Source organism: Uranotaenia lowii, chromosome 1, assembly GCF_029784155.1.
Source record: "Uranotaenia lowii strain MFRU-FL chromosome 1, ASM2978415v1, whole genome shotgun sequence".
In the NCBI taxonomy this organism is placed as follows: domain Eukaryota; kingdom Metazoa; phylum Arthropoda; class Insecta; order Diptera; family Culicidae; genus Uranotaenia; species Uranotaenia lowii.
In genome coordinates, this window is record NC_073691.1 from 154,424,223 (window position 1) to 154,450,772 (window position 26,550).

The window sequence follows — 26,550 nt, forward strand, 5'->3', positions numbered from 1 at the left end:
CTAGTGCGCCCCTAGTCGTCAAGTTGAAAATGTAGCTTAAACTTGACTTTAGCGAAAAATCGTAATTTCATTGACGGTGAAACTTGAGGAACAATATGTTCATCATGTAGCAGTGTGAACATTATAGATCGAGATCAAGATTACATTTTTGCTGAACAATTAATTCAATAGGAACAACAAAACTGTTCCTCATGAAATTTCTTTAAGCAAATACCCAATTCCCCTAAATGTCAATCTTGCCTGACGTCACTGGCGAGTTGTAAGGAGAACTCATCCCTTAGTCTAGACACAGAATAAATTTACGAATAATGCTTGTCTGTTAACTGTAACCTCAAATTTTAGAAGCTGCTCTGGTAGCTGTTCATTGTTGATAAATTCATCTGAACATTTATGAACGTAAAGGGTGATACGGCCGGCGGTCAAGGGAAAACGCTTGTAAATCGGTGAAACCGTTTATTTAAAAAATCAAATTAAATTTCTTTTTCAAGTTTCAATAGTAGGTATAAAATTCAGGAAAAATATTCACTTAAGCTTCCGCTGTTCCAAATCTGAATTGCCGGGCCTTACGCTTAACCCCTGCCATCAGATTTTGTACAGCCACCTTGTCCACCTTCTTCGCCGCAGAAAGACAGTTTGCCTTGAACTGCTGCTCGTCCTTAGCAGTTTTTTTCTTGGTCTTCTTTAGGTTCCGCTTGACAATAGCCCAGTATTTCTCAATTGGGCGGAGCTCTGGCGTGTTGGGAGGGTTCTTGTCCTTGGGAACCACCTGCACCTTGTTGGCGGCGTACCACTCCATGGCCTTTTTACCGTAATGGCAAGATGCCAAATCCGGCCAAAACACTTCGGAACAACCGTGATTCTTCAGGAAAGGCAACAGACGTTTATTCAAACACTCTTTCACGTAAATTTCTTTGACAGTCCCAGAAGCTATGAAAATGATGCTTTTCAAGCCACAGGTACAGATGGCTTGCCAAACCAGATATTTCTTCGCGAACTTTGACAGTTTCATGTGCTTGAAAATATCTGCTACCTTTCCTCTTCCTTTTGCCGTATAAAACTCCTGTCCCGGAAACTGCTTGTAGTCGGCTTTGGCGTAGGTTTCGTCGTCCATTACCACGCAGTCAAACTTCGTCAGCATCGTCGTGTACAGCCTCCGGGATCGCGCTTTGGCCGTCGTATTTTGTTTATCATCGCGATTTGGAGTCACTATCTTCTTGTAAGTCGATAGTCCGGCTCGGTTTTTGGCTCGATGCACGGTTGTAGACGATACACCCAGCTTATTTGCGGCATCTCGGAGAGAGGGGTTAGGGTTTCGCTTGAAACCACCGGCAACTATCTTTGTCGTCTCAGAGGCTTCCGGTTTTCGATTTTCCCCCGATCCATACTTCCTGGCTGTCGACAAAAGTTCCCCAAACACTTTAAATACATTTGTAACGGTTGATTTGGCAACTTTTAGCGATTTTGCCAGCTTTGCGTGCGAGTAGCTCGGATTTTCGCGATGCGCGAGCAAAATTTTGATACGCTGCTCTTCTTCCTTGGATGGCATTTTGACAACTGAAGAGTAAATTCCAAAATCAAAATAGGAGCAACATTCTGCACACACACACCTTCAAAATGAGAGGTGATCAGGTTTTTTAAATGCAAAATTGAAAGAAATACGTTGATATTGACCAAATTTTGACCGTATCACCCTTTATCCAAAACGTCATTTCGAAAATGACGACCAATGGCCATATGTGCCAGCTTCGAAAATTTTATGACGTTTTGTATGACGGATGTAGAAATCGCCTGCTTATCAACTGCTGGTGCTGCTATTGACAAAATGTGGGATCTTTAACATAATTTTTTTATTCAAGCTTTTTTCAGCAAACAGATAACAACGAATTGTCTTTTACATTTTACGTAGTTATGGAAACAAGTATCAAGTTTAGGTTGAATCTAGCATTTTTAAGGATTCAGAGCTAAGAGACATTTTTCAATCAATCAATCATGAAAGAAAGTTGTTCCCCTGGCAACAGGTGTTACAGTAGCAATATCAAATAGTCGACGCAAAGCTCTAAGTGCCTTAGGACCATAGAAATTCAAAACCTGTTTTACGACGGGATGCTAATTGTTGGGGTAAATAGTGTTTGACTGCTGCTGGTTCAAAAATTTGCAAATTAACAAACGGATAAACCAATAGCTAAAGCTTAATGCGCGCAAAAGGAAAAGAAATAAATAAAATCGATTACTCACGCTTTCGCCCGGCATTCAGTGGGAATATTGGCGTGGTCGTCATGATGATGATGATGATGTATGTTCCGCTAATCTAAGCGCGACACTTTTGTCGAGTTGAAGCAAAAAAAAACCGTAAACAAAACCAACTAAAGCCCCTGCTTAAACACCACACACTTGCACCACCCTAACACACACTCTCCCTGGACGGTCTCTTCAGGCGTCAAAACTCGGCATCATCTTAACAGCACAGGATGATCGTTCTTCCAGGGCCCCGGAGTAACAACACTGATCCAAGCCGAAGCGGCGGGAGAGTACCTGAAAAAGTAAACAGAAACAAAACAAACAGAACACGGTTAAGGAATGGTTAATCAGGGAACCCCGGTCCGGTCCTGCCAGGGAGATTGGAGACTGGAACACCTGAGAGTACTTCAGGTCAATATTGAATGGCGTGGTTGGACGACAACCTTGGGATTACCTCACCGGCGTGAGGTGTGAAAATATTTGTCACATAAATAGAAACATAGCAGCGAATTGGAAGAGTCCACAAAAGATTCGAACGAATCGAGGAACGTTTGGAACGGCGGTCTAGGGTGACTTCATGTGCGTGAGATTGCTATTTGTGGAACGATTAGGAAACTGGGGGTAATACGCTCATGTTAGGAAGAATTTCTTACTTCTTGTTAAAAAGGAATGCAATCTTGTAAAATAGGCTATGTTTTAAAAAATTGGACTGATCTTTATCAAAAAAACAGACACAGGAACTCTTATATTGATAAACATGCATTTAATCTTCCAATTTGAAGAGGGCTTCGAAAGAAGCTCCCTGCCTCTTCCTATTTCCCTATTTTAAGGAGGGATACTAAAGATTCAGGGAAACATTTTTTGTTTCATAATAACCTCCCATGCCAAATTCCAATTGTGGACTTCTCTTTGAGTAATAAAAAAATCTATAGAAGCTCCCACCGGTATAACTTTTTCCTCATTGGAAGGAGAGAGGAGTCTCAAATAATTGTAAAAATATTTCTCGTACTCAAATACCCACTCATGCCCAATTTTGATTCCATTTGCTCGATTAGTCTCCAGTTATGCAGAAATTGAAAGGGAGACCTCTCATCCCTTGTTCCTATCTCCCAGCTGGAAGGAGAGAGGGATGCCAAATATTCATTGAAACATTTCTCAAACACTAAAATCTCTCCCATGCCAAAATTGGTTCCATTTGATTGATTAGTTTTTGATATATTTAAAAAATTGTAAGGGAGTCCTATCCAACCTTTCTATCTCCATACCGAAGAGAGGGAGGCATCTCAAATAATCAAAGAAATGTTTTATGTATCCCAATACCCTCTCATGCCAAATTTGATACAATTTACCTGATCGGTTCACAGGTTCTGCAAACATATGTCTTATATTTGAGAGGCTCTTTACTAGGGTGGCCTAAAATTGTACTATGTCTGGAATTTTGGGGGCTCAAGCTTCAAATGATAGCTTAGAGAGTAAGAAACAATATTTTATATGGCGGCGAGTCAGAAAAATGATGTTCAGAGGTCGCACTGGTTCGATTTTTGAAAAAAGGGCATTTTTTCGACATTATGTCCTAATAACATTTTCAGATCTTGAAAAAGTATCGAACATGTGTCTCTAATATTTTTCAAATTTTTTTTATAATGTAAGTTTTAAACTAAAAATTTATTTGGACTGTTTTAGACTCTCAATTTGTATGTATGATTTTTTAAATTTCGCAATACTATGAATTTTTGTGAAAAAATTTTCAATTCACAAAAAAGTGTACTTTGGAATAACATTTTCAATCAACATTGAATTCGAAATATGAGCAACGTTATGTTGTGCAACTTTGCAGAAGAAAGTGAACAGCTATTACTTGTCGTTAAAAAGTTATTCAAGTTTTTCTGAGTGAAAAAGTCACAAATTTCAAACTTTTGCTAAGAATTGCTTTATATTATGATGTGGATGAGTTTCGAGCAGAGCAATCTAAACTTCTGATATCAAACTTTTTCATCCTTTTATCGATCCTTCAATCAGCAGAAACAACCATGACTGGTTTCTAGATTTTTATTTTAAATTTATTTAGTGGTTGTAGCCATAACACATTCACCAAACCGTCACCCAAGTATGGGTAACACGACCTTCAGTCAATAAAAAATCTAAAATCATGAAATGGTTCTTTCTGTGGATTTAAGGATCGATAAAAGGATGAAAAATTTTGATATCAGGAGTTTATTTGGTTCTTAGATTGCTCGAAACTCATCCACATCATAATTTAAAGCAATTCTTAGCAAAAATTTGAAAATTGTTACTTTTTTCCACAATGAAACTTGAATTACTTTGAAACGACAAGTCATAGCTATACACTTTCTTCTGCAAAGTTGCACATCATAATGTCGTGCATCTTTTGAATTCAAAATTGATTAAAAATCTTAATCCAAAGTTCACTTTTTTGTTAATTTTAATTATTTTTTTACAAAAAATCATAGTATTGCGTAATTCAAAAAATCATACATAAAAATTGAGAGTCCAAAACAGTCCAAATAAATTTTTAGTTTAAAACTTACATTATAAAGAAAATTGGAAAAATATTAGAGACACATGTTTGATACTTTTTCAAGGTGTGAAAATGTTATTAGGACAATATGTCGAAAAAATGGCCTTTTTTCAAAAATCGAACCAGTGCGACCTCTAAACATCATTTTTCTGAGTCGCCGCCATATAAAATATTGTTTCTTACACCCTAAGCTATCATTTGAAGCTTGAGCCCCCAAAATCCCAGACATAGTACAATTTTGGGCTACCTTACTCTTTAGCCCCTTCATGTGAGAAGGAGGGATCTCAAATCATAAGAGTCCAAGTCTAAACTTAAAAAATCTCAAAACTCGGTTGGTATTTGAAAATCTCATATAAAGTAAATGTATAATTTCAAAACCTTGAAATATCTTTTTTTAGAAGGCTCGCAAACAAACACCCTTCCTGATGAAATCAATGCGTTTAAAAGCAAGCAGGTTGATTTATGTGAGAGTTCAACCTTTTTCCTTAGTAAATGTATAGTTTTGGTGTAGTTTTTATTGTTGTTTGAGGTAATTTTTTTATATTTAAAAATCAGGAACATTTTCCAAGAGTAAGTCAGTCTAGGACAAAAGGCTAGAAACCCTATCAAATGGTTGAGTTTGAAAGAGAAAATAAAAGATGAATAGTATGAGAGCCTAGGGATTTGAATGAATGAAAAATATCATTTGTTTTTGTAGTTAAAATTTAAATTAGTAATGTTAAAAAATTTAGCTCCTCAATTTATGCAGTATTATTGTCCATCTTTGGATTTTAATCGTTGTTCGGCCTTGTTGTTTTATTTGGGCCGCGAAGAAATCTAAACCAAGGAAAAGAGAAATTTAGAAGTTGTTTTGTATCCTTTATGATAAAAAAAAACTCGTTAAACCTGTCAAAATAAAGACTGATTTTTGCAACTATGTTTTACGTTCATAGGAATCCAGTACTGGTTTTGAAAATATGAAACATGTCACATTCTCCTTGACAGAAAAAATAATCGAAAAATATTGAAAAAAGTGATCAATCTTATCCCGTATCAGGAACTTCCATCGCCTCGGGAAAGGTTAAATTATCGATAGCGGAACTTCTAAGCGCTTTTAATGCAACTTCTTTCAAGAAAGACGATAACGTTTAGATTCTTTTGTTGTTATTTAACTTATCGTACATCCATCAGAAAAGGGCAAGGCAAGGCAAGATATTTCTAGGTGTTTTAAAGAACTTCAATGGGAATTCTAAGCGACATTTTAAAAATGTCTGTCAATTTCTTGTCATGGTATTTGTTTTGTTTATATCAGTACTGATATTTACAAATGGAATTCAAGAATTTCTCAAATTTTTCTTATCAATGTTAAGATATTCGAATAAATTTGTGATGATGAGAATTTTTGTTTTTATTTACTGAAAGTCCTCCAAACGAAATATACGAAATATGGTACAATCTATTGACCAACTCATTCAATCATCACAAATGACATTTAGTTTAAATACTAATTATTACAGTGGCAATGAACTATTGCTGGATTAATCGAGAGGCTGGTGAGTTTCATTGCAACCTAGAGAGCAGCGGTTCAAGTTCAATTCTCTAGTCGTGAGCAGCTTTTGTCATCAAAACAATATCATTAAAATCAATGAGATAGACCATGATTGACCGGAAACCTTGCAATCTGTCATCTGGTTGTCAGAGCAATCTGTGAATCGGGTTTTTTTTCGGCGTGTAAAAGTTTTTTGACATTCTCATAGAAGCTGAATGGCATTCTCTTCAGCCACATAAACGAACTTCAAAGTAGCTTTAAGAACTTAAATTTTGGGTTGATCAGCATTCTCTTCAGACAGAAACGAGAGCTGATTAAACTTCTATGAAACCTTTTTAAGGGAATTCTGGTTGCTTGGGGTACCTTCGCCTGGTGTACCAAAAAGTTGTTTTTTACAAATAAATGGTTTTTAAATCGAGTTGAAAATTTACGTACCTACTCTTGAAAACTATTATCCTTACCATTGTTTCTTGGTTCTTAGTGGCTCTACAAAACCTACAGAATAAATAACGTATTACTAGGAAAGAGCTGAAGTAAAAAACTTGTAGAAACTCGCCGATTTGGTTCGGATTATCTGGCAAAAAATCCAGTATCCAGAAGGTGGTGAAGGCTGGACGGATACGCTGGGCAGGAAATGTAGCGAGAATGCCGGACGACTGTCCACAGCAAAACAGGTGTTCGCTACGATTCCGGTAGGAACAAGACGAGCAGGGGCGCAACGAACGAGGTGGTTAGACCAAGTGGAGCGTGATCAGGCGAATGTGGGATGCCCGAAAAGCTGGAGAACGGTTGCCATGAACCGAGTGAATTGGAGGAATATTGTTCATCAGGTTATGTCGTGAGACGGAACAGTAAATAAATAAATAAAATAAATATCCGGCAGAAAAACGTTTTGTAGAAGCTATCTGCTGCACCGAGCAGAACCAAAACACTTTGTTTTGGTTCTCCACATGCTTTGGTCAATTCGCAATTGAACAATAGATCGATGATTGTTGATGACTTGTGATGACGATAAACACGGTACAAATTTTGACATCATCAAGCAAAACTACTCAAACTGTGGTTAATAGTTACACTGCATTGTTGGCAGGCATAAATGAGTAGATGTATCTCAATACGCAGTAAAAAAAATGAGTACTTTCCCGGTTAAGGAAAACAAGTAAATAATAGTGACGAATTAGAAATCGCTAGAATACGTTTTCAGATAGGGGGATAGTCGAAATGTGAATAAAGAAACTTTATTCCACCATTAAATCTGCGTTGTTACTAAGTTTTCATCATCTCCAAAGTCTGTATTTAAGCTTACAAAATAGAAAAGATTGAGCATTTTGTTACCAATATTGCGGTAGCCTTTGTATCGCTACACAATTTATAAATTTTAATATCAGATGAATATAAACAAATAAAATAGTTGAAAACTGAAAATCTTTGGACAAAAAATGTAGCTTAAGGTAAAACAAAGCACCACGGCTGACACCTATTTTTAGCAATAATTTCCGCTAGAAGTCTCGTCCAAACAAACTTCGGATCTGTGGTGGAATTTTCTTGTCACCTATCTTTTTGAAGCTTCCTAAGTGCCAAAACACGCTATAACACACGAAAAGATAACTTACTAATGTTTATGTCAAATTTAAAAAAACCAGCTGTCAAAACAGGGGTCCACTGCCGAAAATGAAACAAAGCTACTACTATTAGCTAATAACTGAACTGACGTTTGGTTGAATAGTCGTTAATGCCTTCAAATTTATCTAAACTACTAATTGTAATTGCTAATCGCGATCAATTTCGTGGATAAAATGCTTCGATTGGCATGAAGAATGTTTTTCTAGGACCGGTATTTAGTAAACGCCTCTTCGCGTTTATTCATAGTTTATGAAGCAAAATCTTTCGATTTATGTTGTTCTTCTAGCTTCCAAAATCTATTGAAGCAAATTCTCTGAAAATATTTCAAACGCCTCATTATACAAAAGCACATTAATTTTGGTTAGCGCCTTGAAGAACTTTTAGGCACTTTTCATGTTTGTTCAACTGCTTACTGTTTGATGCCCGTAGTGCATGCTCAGTACATTTCATCAGAAAGATGCCTAAATGCTTTAATGAACTGACAGTAATGCAACTCGGTTTAAAAAATGAATGGCTAAATGGATACTTTTATTTTTACTGCTGCTACTTTCTGTTATTTAAAAAAAACCAAGCGAGGCTTTCAAATCGAATGAAATCTACAACAAAATCATTTTCAACCAAACGTTTCGAAAACAGATTAGCCAAACACTAGCGCTGTTCTGAAAAAGGAAGTACCCAATATTGAAACAGCTGAGTTGGAAGCTGTCATAATATTTGAAATTCTTTTTTTTTATTTAGATTACCATTTTGATAAAATTAAGAGATTCAAAGATGATTATGATGACCTTTTTGTATCATGTTTAAGGTTTATAGCTCAATCGGCAGGATGCAGGATTTTCAAGCGCAAATTTTGAATGAAACACAGTAACACCAGGTCGTGTTTTCATTACCATTTTAATATCCGAATAAAAAAATGTTAAGTTGACGAAAAATTGAAAACAAAAATATACAGTGAAAGCAACCTAGCTGATTAGGAGGTCCTGCTTTTTTTTTCGTACCAGCGTTATAAGTATTTGCTTTATGAGGTAGCTTTCATTAATGTTTTGATTGGATTGGCACGTGGTTTATTTGCCATTTTTTCTCTTTGAGTTCAATCAAACAGTGCGTCGAAAGCCAGTCGAAAACTATTGGGAAAACAGCTGATCAAATCCGGATCGATAGCGATTGCTAACGACCAAGTTTGACTAAACAAACCTATTTTGGCATTCTTAACAGCCTCTCTGGGGTGGTCGTTTGGTCTTATGGCGAACGTCTTTGTCTTATAAGCCAGTGGTCCAGGGATCGAATCCCGCCGCCCTAAAATCTAGGTTAAGGAAATTTTGTAAGTCCACGGACGTAAATGAACACTAATACCACGAAATGTAACAAAAATTGTAAACTCTACTAAGTATAAAAGAATGCTCTACGGAGTATAAACAGATACGCAGGTCATATAGTCTCAGTAACTGGACCATAATAGGAGCTAGTCGGCAGTTCCGAGTCGTGCTATTATAGCGCCAGCACTAAATTTTACTTCGGAAGTCCGGACATCCGATCCCGAACTTATGACAGTTGTGTTAAAAAAAATGATAGTGTATTATATGCAACGTTGCCACACATAATTTGTATCCCTCAGAGTATCTCTACATACATTAAACGGGCCACAGACTACACAACATTTGTACAAATGCGATGAAATTCGATAAAATTTTATCGCTGGGAACACGATTTGCATAGTGTATGGCACTGCTTGAATGAGCGCTCAAACGGTTGGAGTAAAATCGGTCGGGATCGAAATATTTTGTACAAACTATTCTCCCAGCCGGGGTGGAGATGGTTTTTTTTTGTTGCCGTTGCTGTTTTCGCCAGCAATCGTTTATGTTCGCATGAAATATACTCTTACGGGCAAGAATGAGATACACAAACGATTCAAATGAATTTGTGGCAACGTTGATTTTATGTAAATTTGAAAACAGAAAATTTCTTGCCGCACGCTTAAATAAAACGACTCAATATGATTTGGTCGGAAGTCAGCCATGATGCCAGTTCACCAACGACGTTTATAAAATTTTTACTAAAAGCACAATAAAAATAGCATCGGCGATAAAATAGAAGAAGAAGAAGAACAGTCTCTCACAGAATATGATGTAAAAAAGTAAAAGAGTAGGTACGTAATCTTTCAACTCGATTTATAAACCGTTCATTTGTAAAAAAAAACACATCTTATGATTCCAACAACTATTTGCTCAACTTCAGGCGAAGTTAAACAAATATTGAAGTAACCGTTTTGTTACACTCCAGATTTTTTTTGGAACATGATCAGTGATCACCTTATCAGCAAGAATGACAAACACCGTTCGATGAAACTTTACGTAAAAATTAAGCATACCCATCAAGCTCATTCCTCTTCTATCGCTCTTTGTTTTGATTCAGCGTACTTTCCAGCTTATTTTCACTGTGTCCGAGAAACTTAGCTTGTTCGGAGTGATCTTGCAGACAAAAACAATCGCTAAACGAGGCATGAAATAGGCATCCATGTCGATCACCCGGCGATCGAGGGCGGTGTTGTTATATGATCCCTATTTGTTTGATTGCTGCTCCTACAAAGCTCTCCTTTGTCGACACATTACCGGGGATCGACTTGTGAACAAAACAATCTGTCATTCATCAAAACGAGCAAAAAAAAAACAATATTCATTGAACCATCGAAGCTCAACCTGCTACCGACAATCGAAGCTGCGCTGATAGCGAGTTCGGTTTCGATTATAATCTCCGAAACATCACAATTCACAAATTGCCTGGTTATGGCCGCGCCGGCAAGTTCAATCGTTTCATAATCGACGGTTCTGTTTCCCTTCGGCTTCAGTAACTGACCCCAGAAAACTAACGAGATACAACCGTAGGTTACGGAACATAGCGAAACTCCGACCCACTACCCTATTGGAGTTGTTGAAAATTGTATATCCCTCAACAATCGCTAGAAATCCGTTTTGCCTTTTGCATTATTGTTTTCCATCACCCACAAAAACAACAAACCGAGCGATCTCAACCCTCCGATAAGGTGCCGGGGGACGTGATAAGAAGTGATCTACAATAACTGGGGAAGATCCGTTCTGAGCATTTTTTTTCTGCTAATTAAACGACCGATGAAATCGTAATTGATCAATCAGGGTTAGGGAAGCTTGATTCTCCTTTCAGTCAGTTTTTTACTGCGTTTTGGGATTGTTTGCATTTGTTCATCGATTGATTACTCTCCATGCAATTAGTAACTGCTGCTGCTGCTGAAGGCGTTTTGTTTGTTGGTTTGTTGCTCCGGCTTATTAGGTTTATAATTCGCTGAAAACCTAGATCAATTAAGATATTTCTCAAAAACATGATTTTTTTTCGTTCGTTGGCAATAGAATTCGTGCTAATGGAGCTTGATAATTTTATCTATTCCAACGAATAAACGTAATCATTTGAACCCGTGTCAGAAATTGGGATATGATTGGTATAACGTTAAAAATTTACATTAGCTTGGAAACGCCAGTTAAAATCAAAACCGATAGCAACAGATAAGTGGTAAGAAAATGTTGAAAAAGTAAGATTTATGTGCTTCCTCACTTCCCGGTTGAATTTGAGAATCTGTAACAGCAAAATGTTAGGGCTGATTGAACTTTTCTATGGAAAAGGGGAAAATTTTATCCAAAAACAATGTGACTGTTTCGTATTTCTGTGATAACCGACAGCTGAATAAAAATATATAAGATTGAACCATGGTCAAAGGAACGGTGGGGGAGGAGGTTGGGGGTTTAAAACCCGACAATGGAGTTCAAAAATACATATTTTTTTTGCTTAGCTAAAAATTTGAAATTCTCAATCAAATTTTGATGAACAACTAAAATGATTCAACAGTAATAATCTCGACCCCAAAACCTAGAAATTTCCAAATTCCACAATTCTACAACAGTTTTCCGGAAAAAAAATTCACTTGTTGATAGTAATTTAGTCCCAAATATTGAATTCCAATAAAATCAGACTAAGCTCGCCAAATTGTCCGGATGTTGACTAGATTTTTTCCCTCTATTTGCAAAGTCGAACAAAAATTTCATTAAATTATGTATCTTTCATCCAAAACATTTTTTCGAACAAATTTTGTCAATACAAACATGAAAATAATTTTGAATCGGCTGATGTGTTTTGAAAAAAAAACAGTTTTTCAAGTGTTTTTCTAATGGATTTTAATAGAATATTTCAAAAATTTGCCCGTATTTAAGCCGGAAATTGGGGAATATTTTGATACAATATTCTCGGATTATGCAAAGTTGTAGGAAAATAGCCCGGATTTCTATTGTGTTGTGAGCCTACTTAGTTTAATGATTCAACTGAATCAATTGAATGAATTAAAAGGAATCTTTCGATTGCTTTGATTTAGCCCGGATTGGCCCATCCCGGATCCAGTATCCAGTTTATTGCTCTTGATTTTCAGTTTGGATCATCATTGGTATAGAATATGGTTGTCAGATTGCCTGGTTTTATCCGGCTTTGTCCGGATATTTAAACAAATATTTGAAAAAGTCCGGTCCGGCCCGGAAGCCCGGATATCATTGAAAAAAGCTCGGAAATTGCTCTCATAATTTCGGAATATGAAAAGAAAATATTTAAAATTCAAATCATTTTAATTTTTTTTTTTTTTTTTATTTTTTCCCGGTATAAATCATTTTTAAGATTTGGATTTGGAATTTTTATCCATGTTTCATGAGTGCAGAATTGAAAAATCTGATAAAACTTCACCATTCCCAATTTAATTCAAATCCACAAGTTCAATAACCGAAAAAAAATTCAAAAAATTGTATTGAAAAGATTTAAGGCTGAGGGTTCTGCTGATATAAATTTCGTTATTTTGTTTTTTAATTTATTGCAACTCTTATATAACATTGAGATTCGGGTTTTTAATTTATGTTCCAAATGCAGAATTCAGACTTAGAATTAAAATTCAAAAATCGTATTCAGATTCAGCTCGAATTTAAGTTTTATAAACGGCGAACACGAAATTATTGCGACACTTTCAACAGAGCACAACTTTTTTACCATTGAGTAAAAATCAACCAAATGTTGCACAATTTCTCATTGATGTGTATTGTTTACATGCACGCTCATTTTTTTCTAACCATTTTTGAATGAAAAATAATCATTTTCTGTGTTTTTCTGCAAAACTGCCAATATGGTTATTTTTCAACAATATTTTATGGTACAATTTTAACCATATTATCAGTTTTCGGGTATTAACCGAAAAAAGGATAAAAATTTAACCTCAATCGAAAAAAAACGGAAAAACATTGTACATTTTCGCCATCGTGCGGTCGTAGCTGCAGTAGAATTTTTCAACAGCAAATTCCGGATTCAACGTGAAGACCAAACTTCTGCATCCATTAACGTACAAGGTAAGTTTTATTTATTAATACTCATCCTTTTTAATGACATTGAACTTTAAAAATCTAAATTCTTTGCAGGATCCGTATTTTCTTCGGAATTTATCGTCCCGTCCTTCCTCGCCAAGGATAAATGGATTGATGCTCTTTTTCGTATGCAGAACAACGAAATGCTGCAAAAAAAAAAATTCAAAAACCCCTCATCCGGGTGGAACAGCACCGGGAAGCACCATTTTTCAATCACCTGCTTATGTTTACCGGATGATGATAAGTGTCTTTATGTGGCCAACCAGCAATGGTATCGTCGTACGATTGGATCTTAGAAAAAGCAAAAGTGTCCACCGATTAATGGCAATTTCCTGTCATTTGAAATATCTGGTAGTGTCGGATGGTATAGCAACGGAACCAAAGTTTTGAACGGAACCACTGGAACCCGCGAACACACTGAGTGGCCCTTCGGAATCGATCACTGGAGTTGTTTTTCAGAAGAATACCCATTAGTTGTATTCCTGCAGCGAATTTCGGAATCACTGTAAGTTAGATTTGCTTCCAAAAAACATTTAGATTAATAGAGATTTTTAAATTTTAGGCTATGGTCACGACGGTCACAGCAATCGATGTACTTTTGAGGGAACGTGCTCCACATCTGGAAATTACTTGAAGAAACGCAGCTCGTTTGCAACTGTCTCCCGACAACGGATAGCATCCGAGTGCGTTCAATTGACTGGCGAAGAGGACTTCCTTACCTATGGAACCGATGGGCCCCTGTCATTGTAGAGTTCCGATAAAAAGAGGCCCCTGTACACGGTTGGATTGGCTGGCCACATCCGCCAGTAAAACCATTCGAAAATGTAAAAAAAGCCATTCCGAAAAGTTCTATCGGAGCAGAATCGGCAAACAAAGTTTTGCTAGGAAATCTCATTGTAGATTACCAGAAAGCGGAGCGGGACCAGAGGAACCAGAGTAAACATGCATGTTAAACAAACAAGAAATACAATATAAAAAAAATGAAAACTCGTATTTTCTGAATTTTTATGTACAATTTTGAAAATTTCCACATTTGCAATTCTGCTTTCCGAATTACGGTTCAAAAATAACCATTTTCCTACTTCTTGGGTGCTGTCTCTTACGATTGAAAAATAACCATATTTGAACTTCTCCCCTAGAAGTCATTTTATGACTTCTCATGGAGAACTCATAAAATGACATTTCCCGGGAAAAGGTCAAAAATGGTTATTTTTGAATCGTAAATGGTTTAATCATTTCTAGCGTGTGCTGTCAAACTCGAAGTCGTGTTTTTCGATTCAACGAAAATGAAGGAGAACCAACGCGAGTCGAGAGAACAAATTATTTCCAAACACCTGGAATTTCCTGACCTGTCGCACCGGCAGTTGGGGAAAAAATGTTGAAATGCACCGTTCAACCGTCTCTAGGGTGTTAAAACGGTTCCAGAAGCGGTTGACGTTATACCCCGGCAAAGGAGCTGGAAGAACATCGGGACAGGAGAATAAAAAGACGGAGGGAAAGGTGAAGCGTATAATTAAAGCAAATTCCATCGTCTAAAGCCTTGATTTAGCTAAAAAGATCGGCATGTCGGAGAACGACCTCCAGAAGCAGCAGCATTCTGTGAACGACGAAACGTACATAAAAGCCGATTTTAAGCAAATTCCGGGGTTGAAGTTTTTCACCGGCAAGAGCAAGTTCGATGTGGACGACAAATTTAAGAAGAAAAAAATTTCGAAGTTCGCCTCCAAATATCCCGTTTGGCAGCCTTTCGTGACAAAGGGCACTGTAAATGGCGAGATCTACAAGTCTGAGTGCCGTTCTTGCAGCAGTACGGCTATTTTGGCAATGCCACTATTCTAAATGTGTTCTGGAATGGTATGAGGCCAATTCTGTCCATTTTGTTCCAAAGGACATGAACCCGTCAAACCGTAATTTCGTGTTCGCCTTTAAAGTTTCAAATTAACAGCTTCACGCAGCAATAACGATTCTAGGGTTCTCTAAGCTGGCATACCTATTTCATACCTGTATCTATCTATTCAGTGGTTCATACTAATTTGAAGCATTTGGAAAAACAGCTTTAAGCTAGAAATTTTTATTATTCGAATCACAAATGTGTTAGGAAACTTCAACATCAGTTTGCTCGAAACACGTCAAATAGTGATACGACCTCTTCAAAACTGGCTTATTGTTTGCTATTTTGTTTTGTTTACATTGCACTTTCTTCTTGACAGTTCTCTCCGGTGTCCTTGGAGACATCTAGTGGCTCAACCAAAAAACATAAAACTGAATCGAAACGGTCGTTGGGACTTTTCACACGTTCTAAGACTTAGCTTGTACATTTATGGTTGAATCAAGCTGAAGATCTGGTCGGCTGTGCAATCTTCTGCCTCATTCGATTACGACCCAATCAACAATAGAATTATGAAACCTAATATTTGTCAATAATTCAAGGCAAGATAAAGTCATTTTTATCGCCAAATCTACGGACATTTTTAAGGCCATTATACGAGGATATCACTTCACTGAATAAAAAAATAGAATCTTTTTTTTTGCTGAACGAGGATGCAGAACGTGTTTTTTCACAGATTACTTATAAAGGGTGATACGGTCAAAATTTGGTCAAGGGAAAACGCGTGTAAATAGATGAAATCGTTTATTTAAAAAATCAAATTAAATTTTGTTTGAAGTTTAATTAGTATCAAATTCAGGAAAAATATTCAGTTAGGCTTCCGCTTTTCCAAATCCGAATTGCCGGGCCTTACGCTTAACCCCTGCCATCAGATTTTGTTCAGCCACCTTGTCCACCTTCTTCGCCGCAGAAAGCCAGTTTGCCTTAAACTGCTGCTCGTCCTTAGCAATTTTTCTGGTCTTCTTTAGGTTCCGCTTGATAATAGCCCAGTATTTCTCAATTGGGCGGAGCTCTGGCGTGTTGGGAGGGTTCTTGTCCTTGGGAACCACCTGCACGTTGTTGGCGGCGTACCACTCCATGGCTTTTTAACCGTAATGGCAAGATGCCAAATCCAGCCCAAACAGTACGGAACAACCGTGTTTCTTCAGGAAAGGCAGCAGACGTTTATTCAAACACTCTTACACGTAAATTTCTTGGTTTACAGTCCTGGAAGCTATGAAAATGCTGCTTTTTATGCCACAGGTACAGATGGCTTGCCAAACCAGATATTTCTTCGCGAACTTTGACAGTTTCATGTGCTTGAAAATATCTGCTACCTTTCCCCTTCCTTTTGCCGTATAAAACTCCTGTCCCGGAAGCTGCTTGTAGTCGTCTTTGACGTAGGTTTCGTCGTCCATTACCACGCAGTCAAACTTCGTCAACATCGTCGTGTACAGCCTCCGGGATCGCGCTTTGGCCGTCGAATTTTGTTTATCATCGCAATTTGGAGTCACTACCTTCTTGTAAGTCGATAGTCCGGCTCGTTTTTTAACTCGATGCACGGTTGTAGACGATACACCCAGCTTATTTGCGGCATCTCGGAGAGAGAGGTTAGGGTTTCGCTTGAAACTACCGGCAACTCTCTTTGTCGTCTCAGCGGCTTCCGGTTTTCGATTTCCCTCCGATCCAAATTTTCTGGCTGTCGACAAACGTTCCCCACTTTAATTTCCTTTTTTAACGATTGATTTGGCAACTTTGAGCGATTTTACCAGCTTTGCGTGCGAGTAGCTCGGATTTTCGCGATGCGCGAGCAAAATTTGATACGCTGCTCTTCTTCCTTGGACGGCATTTTGACAACTGAAGAGTGAATTCCAAAATCAAAATAGGAGCATCATTCTACACACACACACACACCTTCAAAATGAGGGGTGTTCAGGTTTTTTAAATGCAAAATTGAAAGAAATACGTCAAGTTGATATTGACCAAATTTTGATCGTATCACCCTTTATTGAGGGAGCTTATATTACTGGCAGACGATTAACCATCTTGATTCAAAGATGCATGTGATTGTTTTTCACTAGCTGAGCTGCGAGTTCAAGGTATATTTCAAGAAAAATTCGAACTTTCCTATTCTAAACATTCCATCAACTGTGAAAACTATACAAAATCTTTTTTATTTCAAAGTTTTAGAACTGTCAGATATGTGAAAAAAAAACTAATAAATTACATTGATATATTGAACACAATAAAAATCATCTTTGAAATAGCCATAATATTTACATATTTAAATTCTGCAGAACATTTCAAAGTTCTACTACACTCTCTTTTGGCGGAACCTATAAAATTTGTAAAATTAACCCGTTATTAAGAACGTCCACGATCTGTCAAATAACGCGTCAATATTACACATTTTTTTTGGAAAAACCCGGGCACGCTTCAAGGTGTGAAGTTTTAGACAATATCAAAATTTCGGTTCTCAAATGCGTTCAACACATTGTTTTGTGGCTTTAATAATGTCAAGGTGTGTATTTTCATTTTTAATCTCCACAAGAATTTCTCTTATTTGATGTGCTTGAAACAGACCGGCTTGGACACAAGGAATTATGACAACGAGATCCCGAAGGATATTTTTTTCCGTTTTCCAGCAGTAATAGAATCCAATCAAAATGGTAACGGCTCCTAAAACACACCCCAAAGACCCTGCTGTAACTTCCGAGGTGAAAAATTAAGTGTGAATAAAACTCAGCAGAAAATTTTCAACCATAACAAAGAAATGTTATAAGAGTTAATTTTTTGTGTAACTTGATTTTTTTTTTGTTGAAATTAGTCGGGAAATATTAGCTGATATCAGAAGAAAAACTTCGACACTCAAAACTCAAGTATAAGATATTTTATCGAAGAAGGAGTATTTTGTCAACATACAACAGTTATATTTGATCGATTAAATTTCCAACAATGCTAAAATGATTGCTGAATCCTATCACAGCCGATAGTCTAATCGTAAAATCCTGGCATATGAAATTGCTCATAATTTTTCACCGGCCCCAAAGGTTAAAATTATGCAAAGTAGACATTTCCAGCTTTATTTCGAGCAATGAAATCTTCGCGCTGCGGCCGGCTTTATAATATTTGAATACGTTATCCTGCGAGAAGAATGTCGCTTCAAGCGCTTAGGATTCTAAGAGCCGGTCGAAAGAAAGACATCCGATATGAACGAACTGACAACTGGATTTACATATTCGTTTTTTTTTTAAATTTAAATACGTTTATTTATTTCATTCTGTTTATTTCTTGTTCAAACTGAGCGGACAACTTCTTGGCAGACTTTAGCACATCACCTATGGATTAGGATGTTTTTTCATGGTTTGGTTGTTTGTCTTTCAATTTGTTTATCTCTCAACAAAAATAAGTGTGTGTGGACACTTGAGTAGATCTACAAGTAGTGAGGTGTCCAACGCAACTTGAGCCGAGTTTTTCGTTTTTGAGGACTTACTTAAAATTACATTTAATTTTTTTCGCCGTGTAATTGTGTCTTTTTGGTTAAAATAAAGCTGTGATTGTGTGACTTAAATCAGAATATCTGTGACATTATTCACAAAGTTTAAACAAAAGTTAAAAGTTTAAAAACATTCTGATATTCTGAGATGTCTTTTAAAATTAAACTTGAATTTGCTTGAAATTCTTTGAAATTATAGATTTGTGATTTCGATAACCTTGGCTGTGATATTAAGAAGTTAACTTAAAAAAATCAAATTCCTTCAAAAAGTGTGATCTTTCTCTGCTTATCTTCTTCTTTTTTACCAACATGGCCAAAACTATTAAGCATATGGTAAATACCGCAAAAAATACTGGCACAAGGGGTGGAAAACAGCGTAGATCTCCCTACCAAACGCTTCATATGTACAAAAACTTTACTTAAAAAATCATACAATGTAAAAGTTCCCAATCATAAAAAAAAGGTTGGATCTCAGCAAATAGGTTATCGTCAACACGACACATTCTTCGGAACCGTACATCTAAAATTGGCAGATGCCAGGCTGATGCTGTTTTGAGATCGGAACCTACTGCAACTGAAGATTCTGAAGCTGTTTAGTTTTTTTTTAATTCTCTACAGCACACTTAACAATTTTGTACACTTTAACGGTTATTTTCAACTGAATTCGATACAGGTTCTTTCTTATTTTAACTTTTTTCTTCCTCAGTTTAAACAACTTTTTCACGGATCGAAAATTTTGACGTCCGCTCGGGTCAACGCCTACTTCCTTCTAAGATTCCTTTAAAAAATGCGATCACAGCTAAAAAGGAGCTCCAACTTAAAGCACTGATTGCTAACGGGAAAAACATTTTAAAGTTATTAAATTTATATAAGGTTCGGTCAATATAATTCCGTAATAAAATACAAATTCCTTTGTGAGTTGGATTATGCTTTTTTTTTTCTTAAAATCGAATAATATACAAAACAGTTTTTGAATTCAAATTTGAGTGTTCTGCTAATAACGAATTTTTCTGCAGTGAAAGAAAACTCCCTTACTACCTTCGAAGGGTACTACTAATAGCTCTATTTGTCTCTAGTATAATACAGAATCATTGATAACCTCTTATATTTTGTTCTTCAAATAATCAAACAATACAAATTCGCTTGATCAATCAAGATTTAGTGAAGAAATGAAATCGCTAATAAGAGTGAATTTTTGTACCGAAAATTGTTTAAAAAAAATTACTGATGGAGAGAAATTGTCAACTTCAAGATTCTGAACTTAATTTAAACATTGCCAAACTGTGGATGTTCTGGATTACATTTGAACTTTCAAATGTGATACATAGTCAAATGAAAAAAAAATGATATTCTGAGATTTTTTTTCCAAGCTTGGTTTCCAATGTTGCAGTTTAGCAACAGTTAATTGCGGCATGTGAGATGTAATTGTAATTTCTATGAATCTTTTCGTGTACACACGCACGGAATGCTCTACCAAAGCGTTTAACAATCAATCTAACGGGCCCTGTTAGAAGCCAGCAATTATCAGAAAAATTAATATCTCGACCTCACGCAAGGTGGGAAAGGCTGGCTGGGGGAGGGATAAGTTTTACACCTTAAACAGCTTTTGAAAAGTGGGATACAAAACTCTATCTCATCACATTAGGCACGACCTTTTCGAACAATCTGTAATCCGCGATTGAACGATTTTCTTCCCGCGTTTCCCACTATTCAGCATCCAGCATCTGACAACCAAAAGCTCGAAAGCATGATGCGCAACGGATTTTAAACGAATTTTCTCCTTTTTAAAGTAACCATACAAACACGTGCGTTTCCCACAGGAATACTCACCGGTTATTTACAACAGATCACGCATCGATTGTGACTGACCGGGGGAAAAAATCTTCCGGCGATGTTTTATTTTAAGTAGTCAGATAAAATGCTAAGTTTCCGGTATTTCCACAAGATCACTAATCAGCGCACTTGGGCTTCCTTCGGGATGTCAGTAAGGTGAGAAACAATTGTTATTTATGGTCAATTGTTCGATTTGAAAACTGATTCTCGAATTTATTCCACTTTGCTGATGAGCTGCTAGTTTCAAATATTCACTTCACTGAACACTAACTCATAAACTTGGGTTTTCCTTGGTTGAAAAATGCACTTTAACGGTTTCTCCGATATCCTTTTCGGTTTTTTGAAGGCTTCAGTTTTCAGCTGTCCCGTCTTTTCCCATATGTCTTCAAGTTTGAGAAAAGTCCTTTCACTCTACCGTTGATCCCCCAACTTAACTCACTGATCACCAGCCAAAAGGCTTACTTTAAAAAAGCAGAATCAACAAGAACGCGAACGCGCGCGCTTTTCCACTTTTAGTCCAGATACAAGAATCAACACACCCGAGGGGGGAAAAAGCTAGATCCTCGCGACTTGCCAGTAACCGATAAAATAGGCGCACAGCATCCCATTACAATCACTTTTATACGACACCTCGAATGGCGGGCGAATGGCGGCGAGAAACGCAAGTGATATTTCCTCCTCGCGCATGAAGGAGTGCGGGCGTACGATCGCTCTACGCGTAGAACGCTCTAAGATGAGCCGAAACAAATCTCGCCACGACCAGATTCGCTGCTGATCGCTTGTTCCGGCTTCGGTTAGAATTTCCAGAGAACCACCCTAGCGGCAGTCATCAGGCAGGAGATGCAAGTTGCGCTCTCTCGAACCGGCAGCAGCGATGTCCGAACCGAACGCATCACACGACCCGGCGCTAGCGAAAGCTCGTAAACACCCGAGAGAATAGGAGAATAAGTTTTGGTACCTACTAAGGAGCTGGAACATCTCTTAAGTTAAGACGCTGCTTAGTAGAACCTCCACGCGGCTTAGTAGTCATCCCGCAGCCGGTTTGCTCAACAAAACCGAACCAGCAAAATTCTCCCTCGCTCCGATCGTCTTTTTTCCGGCGGATCGAGAGTTTACCGGTCGGCTTCTCATCTCTTAAAACCTTCGTCATCCGATGATATCGGTCAATTGATAACAAATCAATGCTAGTTAGTTCTCCCATATATGTATGTTTGCAAAGCGCGTGGATTTTGTTCTCTTTCTGTTTACACGCAATCATGATCATCCACGATCCCTGTTAGCTTCGAGAGAGTACTTAGCTGCTCTTTCACTGACTGTTTGGGAGCCAACGGAGCGCTTAACCAGTATTTATTTCTTACTGGAAGAAGGGAAATTTGTTGAATGGCGAGAAATGAAATAATTAAAAACAAAAAGTTTACACATTTTTATATCGGAAGCGGATCGATGAACCTGATGGTGTTCTAATATTTTTCGATCAAGTCAAGTTGTTCACTATATGATCGCCCAACTGATAAAAAAAAATCTGTTCATAAATACCATGTTGTTGATGGATGTTAAATAACTGAAAGGAACTTCAGTAAACGGTTATATAAAGTCTGTAGTATTTGAGTGGATCATAGAAGGTTCAATAAGTAACATTATTCGGGAATAAATCACTTCCATCTGTAGGGGAGAATGAGGATACTTGATCCCTGGGGATACTTGATTCCTTAGCTATATCTCCAAACTGGAATGTCGTACAAAGATCAAATGTTCTAGAAAAATGTGCCAAATGGAACAAAACAGCAATGGTTGAAGCTCCAAAAATTTTAACAAAATAAGTTTTTGGGTTATTGAACTTTGTTTGAAAAATTTCACAAAATGTGACTTGAAGATCTTTTTTCATCATTTTAAAATGTTCCTAACATGGAAATATTATAACAAAAATATTTATTCCAATACATCAATCTTTCGAGTGTAAAATTAACTTAAAAATACAATATTTTCAAAGCGATGGAAAACTCCCAACTTTTTTCAGAAAAAGTTTTCTAAAATGTTGATTTTGGGTACAATTGATCCCTAATATATGGGTACAAATGATCCCGGTATATTCTTCTTCTCAATGCAATGGATCGTGTCATTGCTGATTACGAGATTACTTATATTTATCCAATAGCTAATATTCATCCATCAATTATCTGAAGAAAAGGGCTAAAATAATTGATTTTCTCTTGTTTATGCAAAAATGCGCCCGTAAGTATGCAACGGCATAAGGTTTGAGAATAAGCTATAGAATTTTTTTTTTCTGACAATTATAGATTGTGAAATGAGAACAAACATGATCAAAATAGTCAATTAACATTCTATCTTGGGGTTATGTTTGATTTTTCCATGGATTAGGGCTTCCTGAATAAAGGATCAAGTATCCCCTAACTTCAAAAATATCGCAATTTTTATACTCCCACTAAAATGCTTCTAGTTCATCTACGGGTTCAAGTATTGTTCTAATTTTAGAGGCATAGAAACTTGAAGTTACTCGCTGTCAGAAAGTGTAAAAGAGTGCGAGTTGCTAAATTTTTCCAAAAAGATATGGTGAAAATAAGAAAAAGGGATCAAGTATCCCCACTCTCCCCTACCGTTGAGCCGTCAACACGTACGTCGGAGCATCGTATCGTTGCTGTGTACCTGCAGGAACATTTTTCATTATTAATTTTATTTTCTCACCTGTTTTTTAATCAGCAAATTTTCAGTGCTAAAATTATTTTCATTTTTTTTTTTAATAAGATTCTCTCTTTTCTTTCCACGGCATGGGGAAGTCATCGGTCAGCACAAACGCCGGAAGAAAGCTAGTTGCCGAATCTAATTCAGGTCCATTGGCCCAAAAAGTTGAAATTTCCCATTCATTGGATGTCCTTCATAACAACGGTGAAAAAGAAATATTCATATTCAATTCTGATAAGAGTACTAAGAAACCTTCTTCTTCTTATACTCTTAAAAATGAAACGGTTCCACCAATTACGGTCACGATTCCTGACTTCAATGCCTTCCGGAATGAAATCGTCAAAGATGTGTAGATTACTTTTCAGATCGGTCGAAGAGGAACTGCTCGTATATTGGCGGAATATTTTAATGATTTTCAAATGTTTTTAAATTATTTTGAATAATAAAAAAAAACACCAATTTTTTACTCACGACACTAAAAGTGATCGTCCTTTCAAAGTTGTACTTCGTAGTCTCACCGGCGATCAGACACCGGATGAGATCACAACTGAATTGAATTCTTTGTTAGGTTTTTCTCCGATACAAGCTATTCAAATGAGGAAAAGAACGAACACGACTAATACCAGTAGTGTTGGTTTTGCTCCTGAACTTCATTTCATCCATTTTAAAAAGGATCAGGTTAATAATTTGCAAATGCTTGAAAAGGCTCGTCTTATGTTTCATTGTCAAGTAAAATTTGAACCTTTTCGAAAATCTTCTACTAATTTTCTTCAAAATATTACGCAATGTCGTCGTTGTCAAGCTTTTTGTTATGGCACTCAAAATTGTAGAATGAATGCCAGATGCATGCTTTGCGGCTCATTCGATCATGAAAAATCTAAATGCCTTTTTGTTGGTAATAAACCGCAAACAGAATTTTTAAGTGTGCGAATTGTGCAGGTAATCATTCCTCGAATTCCATAGACTGTCCCGTTAGGGCAAAAATTATTGATTCTACAAAAAAATCCCAAAGTTGTCAAAAAATCATCTTCTCCTCCTTCCTCTTTCTCGTCTTCACACGTCAGGCCGGCATACATAGACAAGTTCCCCCTACAAAAAAATAATGATTCGAATTTTGTGCTGACAGATTATCACCGCTGGTTTTATGATTTAATTGAATGATTAATTGAATGAACATTCTAATAGGAAGAATATCAAATGAAAGTAATAAAAATTATAGACGGATAGATTAGATTAGGAAGCATGAAAGGTGTTGAAAACAAGCCCAGAGCGTGATTTGAGAAAACTTCTTGCCGCACAAGACCATTTGTCCCACACCGTATTATTGTCTAGAAGAAGCAAAGTCGATAGGCTGACTTTGCATTGTGGGGTGTGGGACTAATGGTCTTGTACGGCAAAAAGTTTTCTCAAATCACGCTCTTGGCTCATTTTTAACACCTTTCATGCTTCCTAATCTAATCTATCCGTCTATAATTTTCATTACTTTCATTTGATATTCTTCCTATTAGAATGTAAAGTTCACCGGTTCATTTTCGGTGGGATGAAATTCTATAGAGAAATAAGTGCGCCAATAGAAGAAAGCTAGATAGGTGTTGAAATTTTAGGCTAGAGGGCATGTTGATGAAAAGCTCCCATGAATTGTAACGCCTTTGCTCTACACTAGCTAATTATGCATGAGAAACTGCGCCTATTTTTTTTTCAAAATTTAAAATTCTCTTGCATCGTAAATATCTCAAAAATGCCCAATTTGAGATATTTACGATGCCAGAGAAAATGAAAAAAAATAATTTAGCCAAGTTTCCTTCAAAATCGATCGTTCTCAAATTGATAGCTGACAAAACCGATGATTATTCATTAGAATTCATTAGAATTACTATGTGTGAATGGTGGAGAGGTATGCAAACACTGTCAAAAAAGTCCACAAAGTTCAAATCAAGCTTTGGAGTGAAGCACATGGTCGGCAACTACGGTTAAAAGTTTTCAGGAAAGTCAAGTCTCATACCAGAACTTTTTGTTATGAATAAACGAAAAACTAAGTTTAGATCCCTAAAATGTCCAACAATTTTTTCTCCGATAAGCTAAAAGTGTTGCCTAATACTGAGTCATTCAAACCTAACCTCAAACAACAATTTTTTCCTAGTTCCAGAGCTCGTAAGCTTTGTAGCCGATACCGAGGCTATGAGACAGATGATTTCTGATGAACGACAAAACTTATGAATAACCTGATTTTAAAAAAAAATCAAGCGTTTGAATCATATATCACGTCTGCTCGTGGCCGATCCCGAGTATATTATAGTACGTATTTGATGGATATTTTGTATAAAATATAATGATTTGCTAAAATTCTGATCCTGTGAAAAAAAAAACAACAATTTTTTAAACGAAAACTTTGGTTTTCGCTGTTTTTAAAAGCCTAAAAAGAGTATTCTTGTGTGTACCCTCCGCAACCTACGATCTATGCTAACCGTTTATACTTTAAGTTCAATCTCATGATGTTTTTAAAAACGCTTAAAAAAGCTGCTCAAAATTAATCAAATTTGTAAATTTCGAAACAGGTGTATCCACTGAATTACCTCAGTTTCTTTTAAAAGAGAAGTATTGGACCGAAAAGTAGCAGACATTGAAGGAGGAGGATGTAGCCACCTAAATCTGTATTAGACGAAGTAAAAGTTTGAAAATCTTATCATAAAATCACCTTCATTTCCTTCATAGAAAGTATTTAGATCAAAAGAATGTTTTTTGAGATACACGCATTCGTAACTGTCCCATTTCTAAAAGAACTAAGCTTTATCAGAAGTACAGCAAACGACTTGATACGAAGTTATCTGGCCAACCGGGAACAGTTTGTTTGTTTAGGAATTGCTAGGAGCTCTTTAGAAGTTCCAGCAATCGGTGTCCCGCAGGGCAGAAGCATATGGCCTCTCTTATTTTTAATATATATAAACGATATCAACAAGCGATCTCTGCATGGCGTTCCCGGCCTTTTTGCTGATGATACAGCTTGTGTTATTATGCATATGGAAGAAGGTTTAGAAGTTCTCCATAAATACTTTTCATCCTTCTGTCACTTTCACCAAAACAAAGTATATGACCTACCGCTCTTTAAAAAAAAATCAAACATCAATAATCTCAAAGGCTCTGAAATTGCAATCGCAACAGTAAACAACTTCAAATATTTGTGTACTACTTTAGATTAAACTCTTTCATGGAGCAATCACGTTGAAAATTTACAAAAAAAAAGATCTTATCTTATAGCGGAATCTTATGAAAGGTTGAAGCATTCGTTTCTCGCCACCGTTTTGTTTAAAT

General features: G+C 36.7%; 1 protein-coding gene across 1 annotated transcript in view; it reads right to left on the minus strand.

Annotated features, from left to right (window-relative positions):
• Positions 1-21,118, minus strand: part of LOC129740595 (scavenger receptor class B member 1) — a 102,538-nt gene extending 81,420 nt beyond the window's left edge. Inside the window, exons 1-2 of the mRNA XM_055732303.1 lie at positions 20,539-21,118; positions 2,236-2,532 (exon numbers count right to left, since the gene is read on the minus strand). Coding sequence (XP_055588278.1) covers positions 2,236-2,278 — 43 coding nt within the window. The 5' untranslated portion in view covers positions 2,279-2,532; positions 20,539-21,118. The remainder of the gene's footprint in view (positions 1-2,235; positions 2,533-20,538) is intronic.
• Between the last annotated feature and the right edge of the window lie 5,432 nt (positions 21,119-26,550).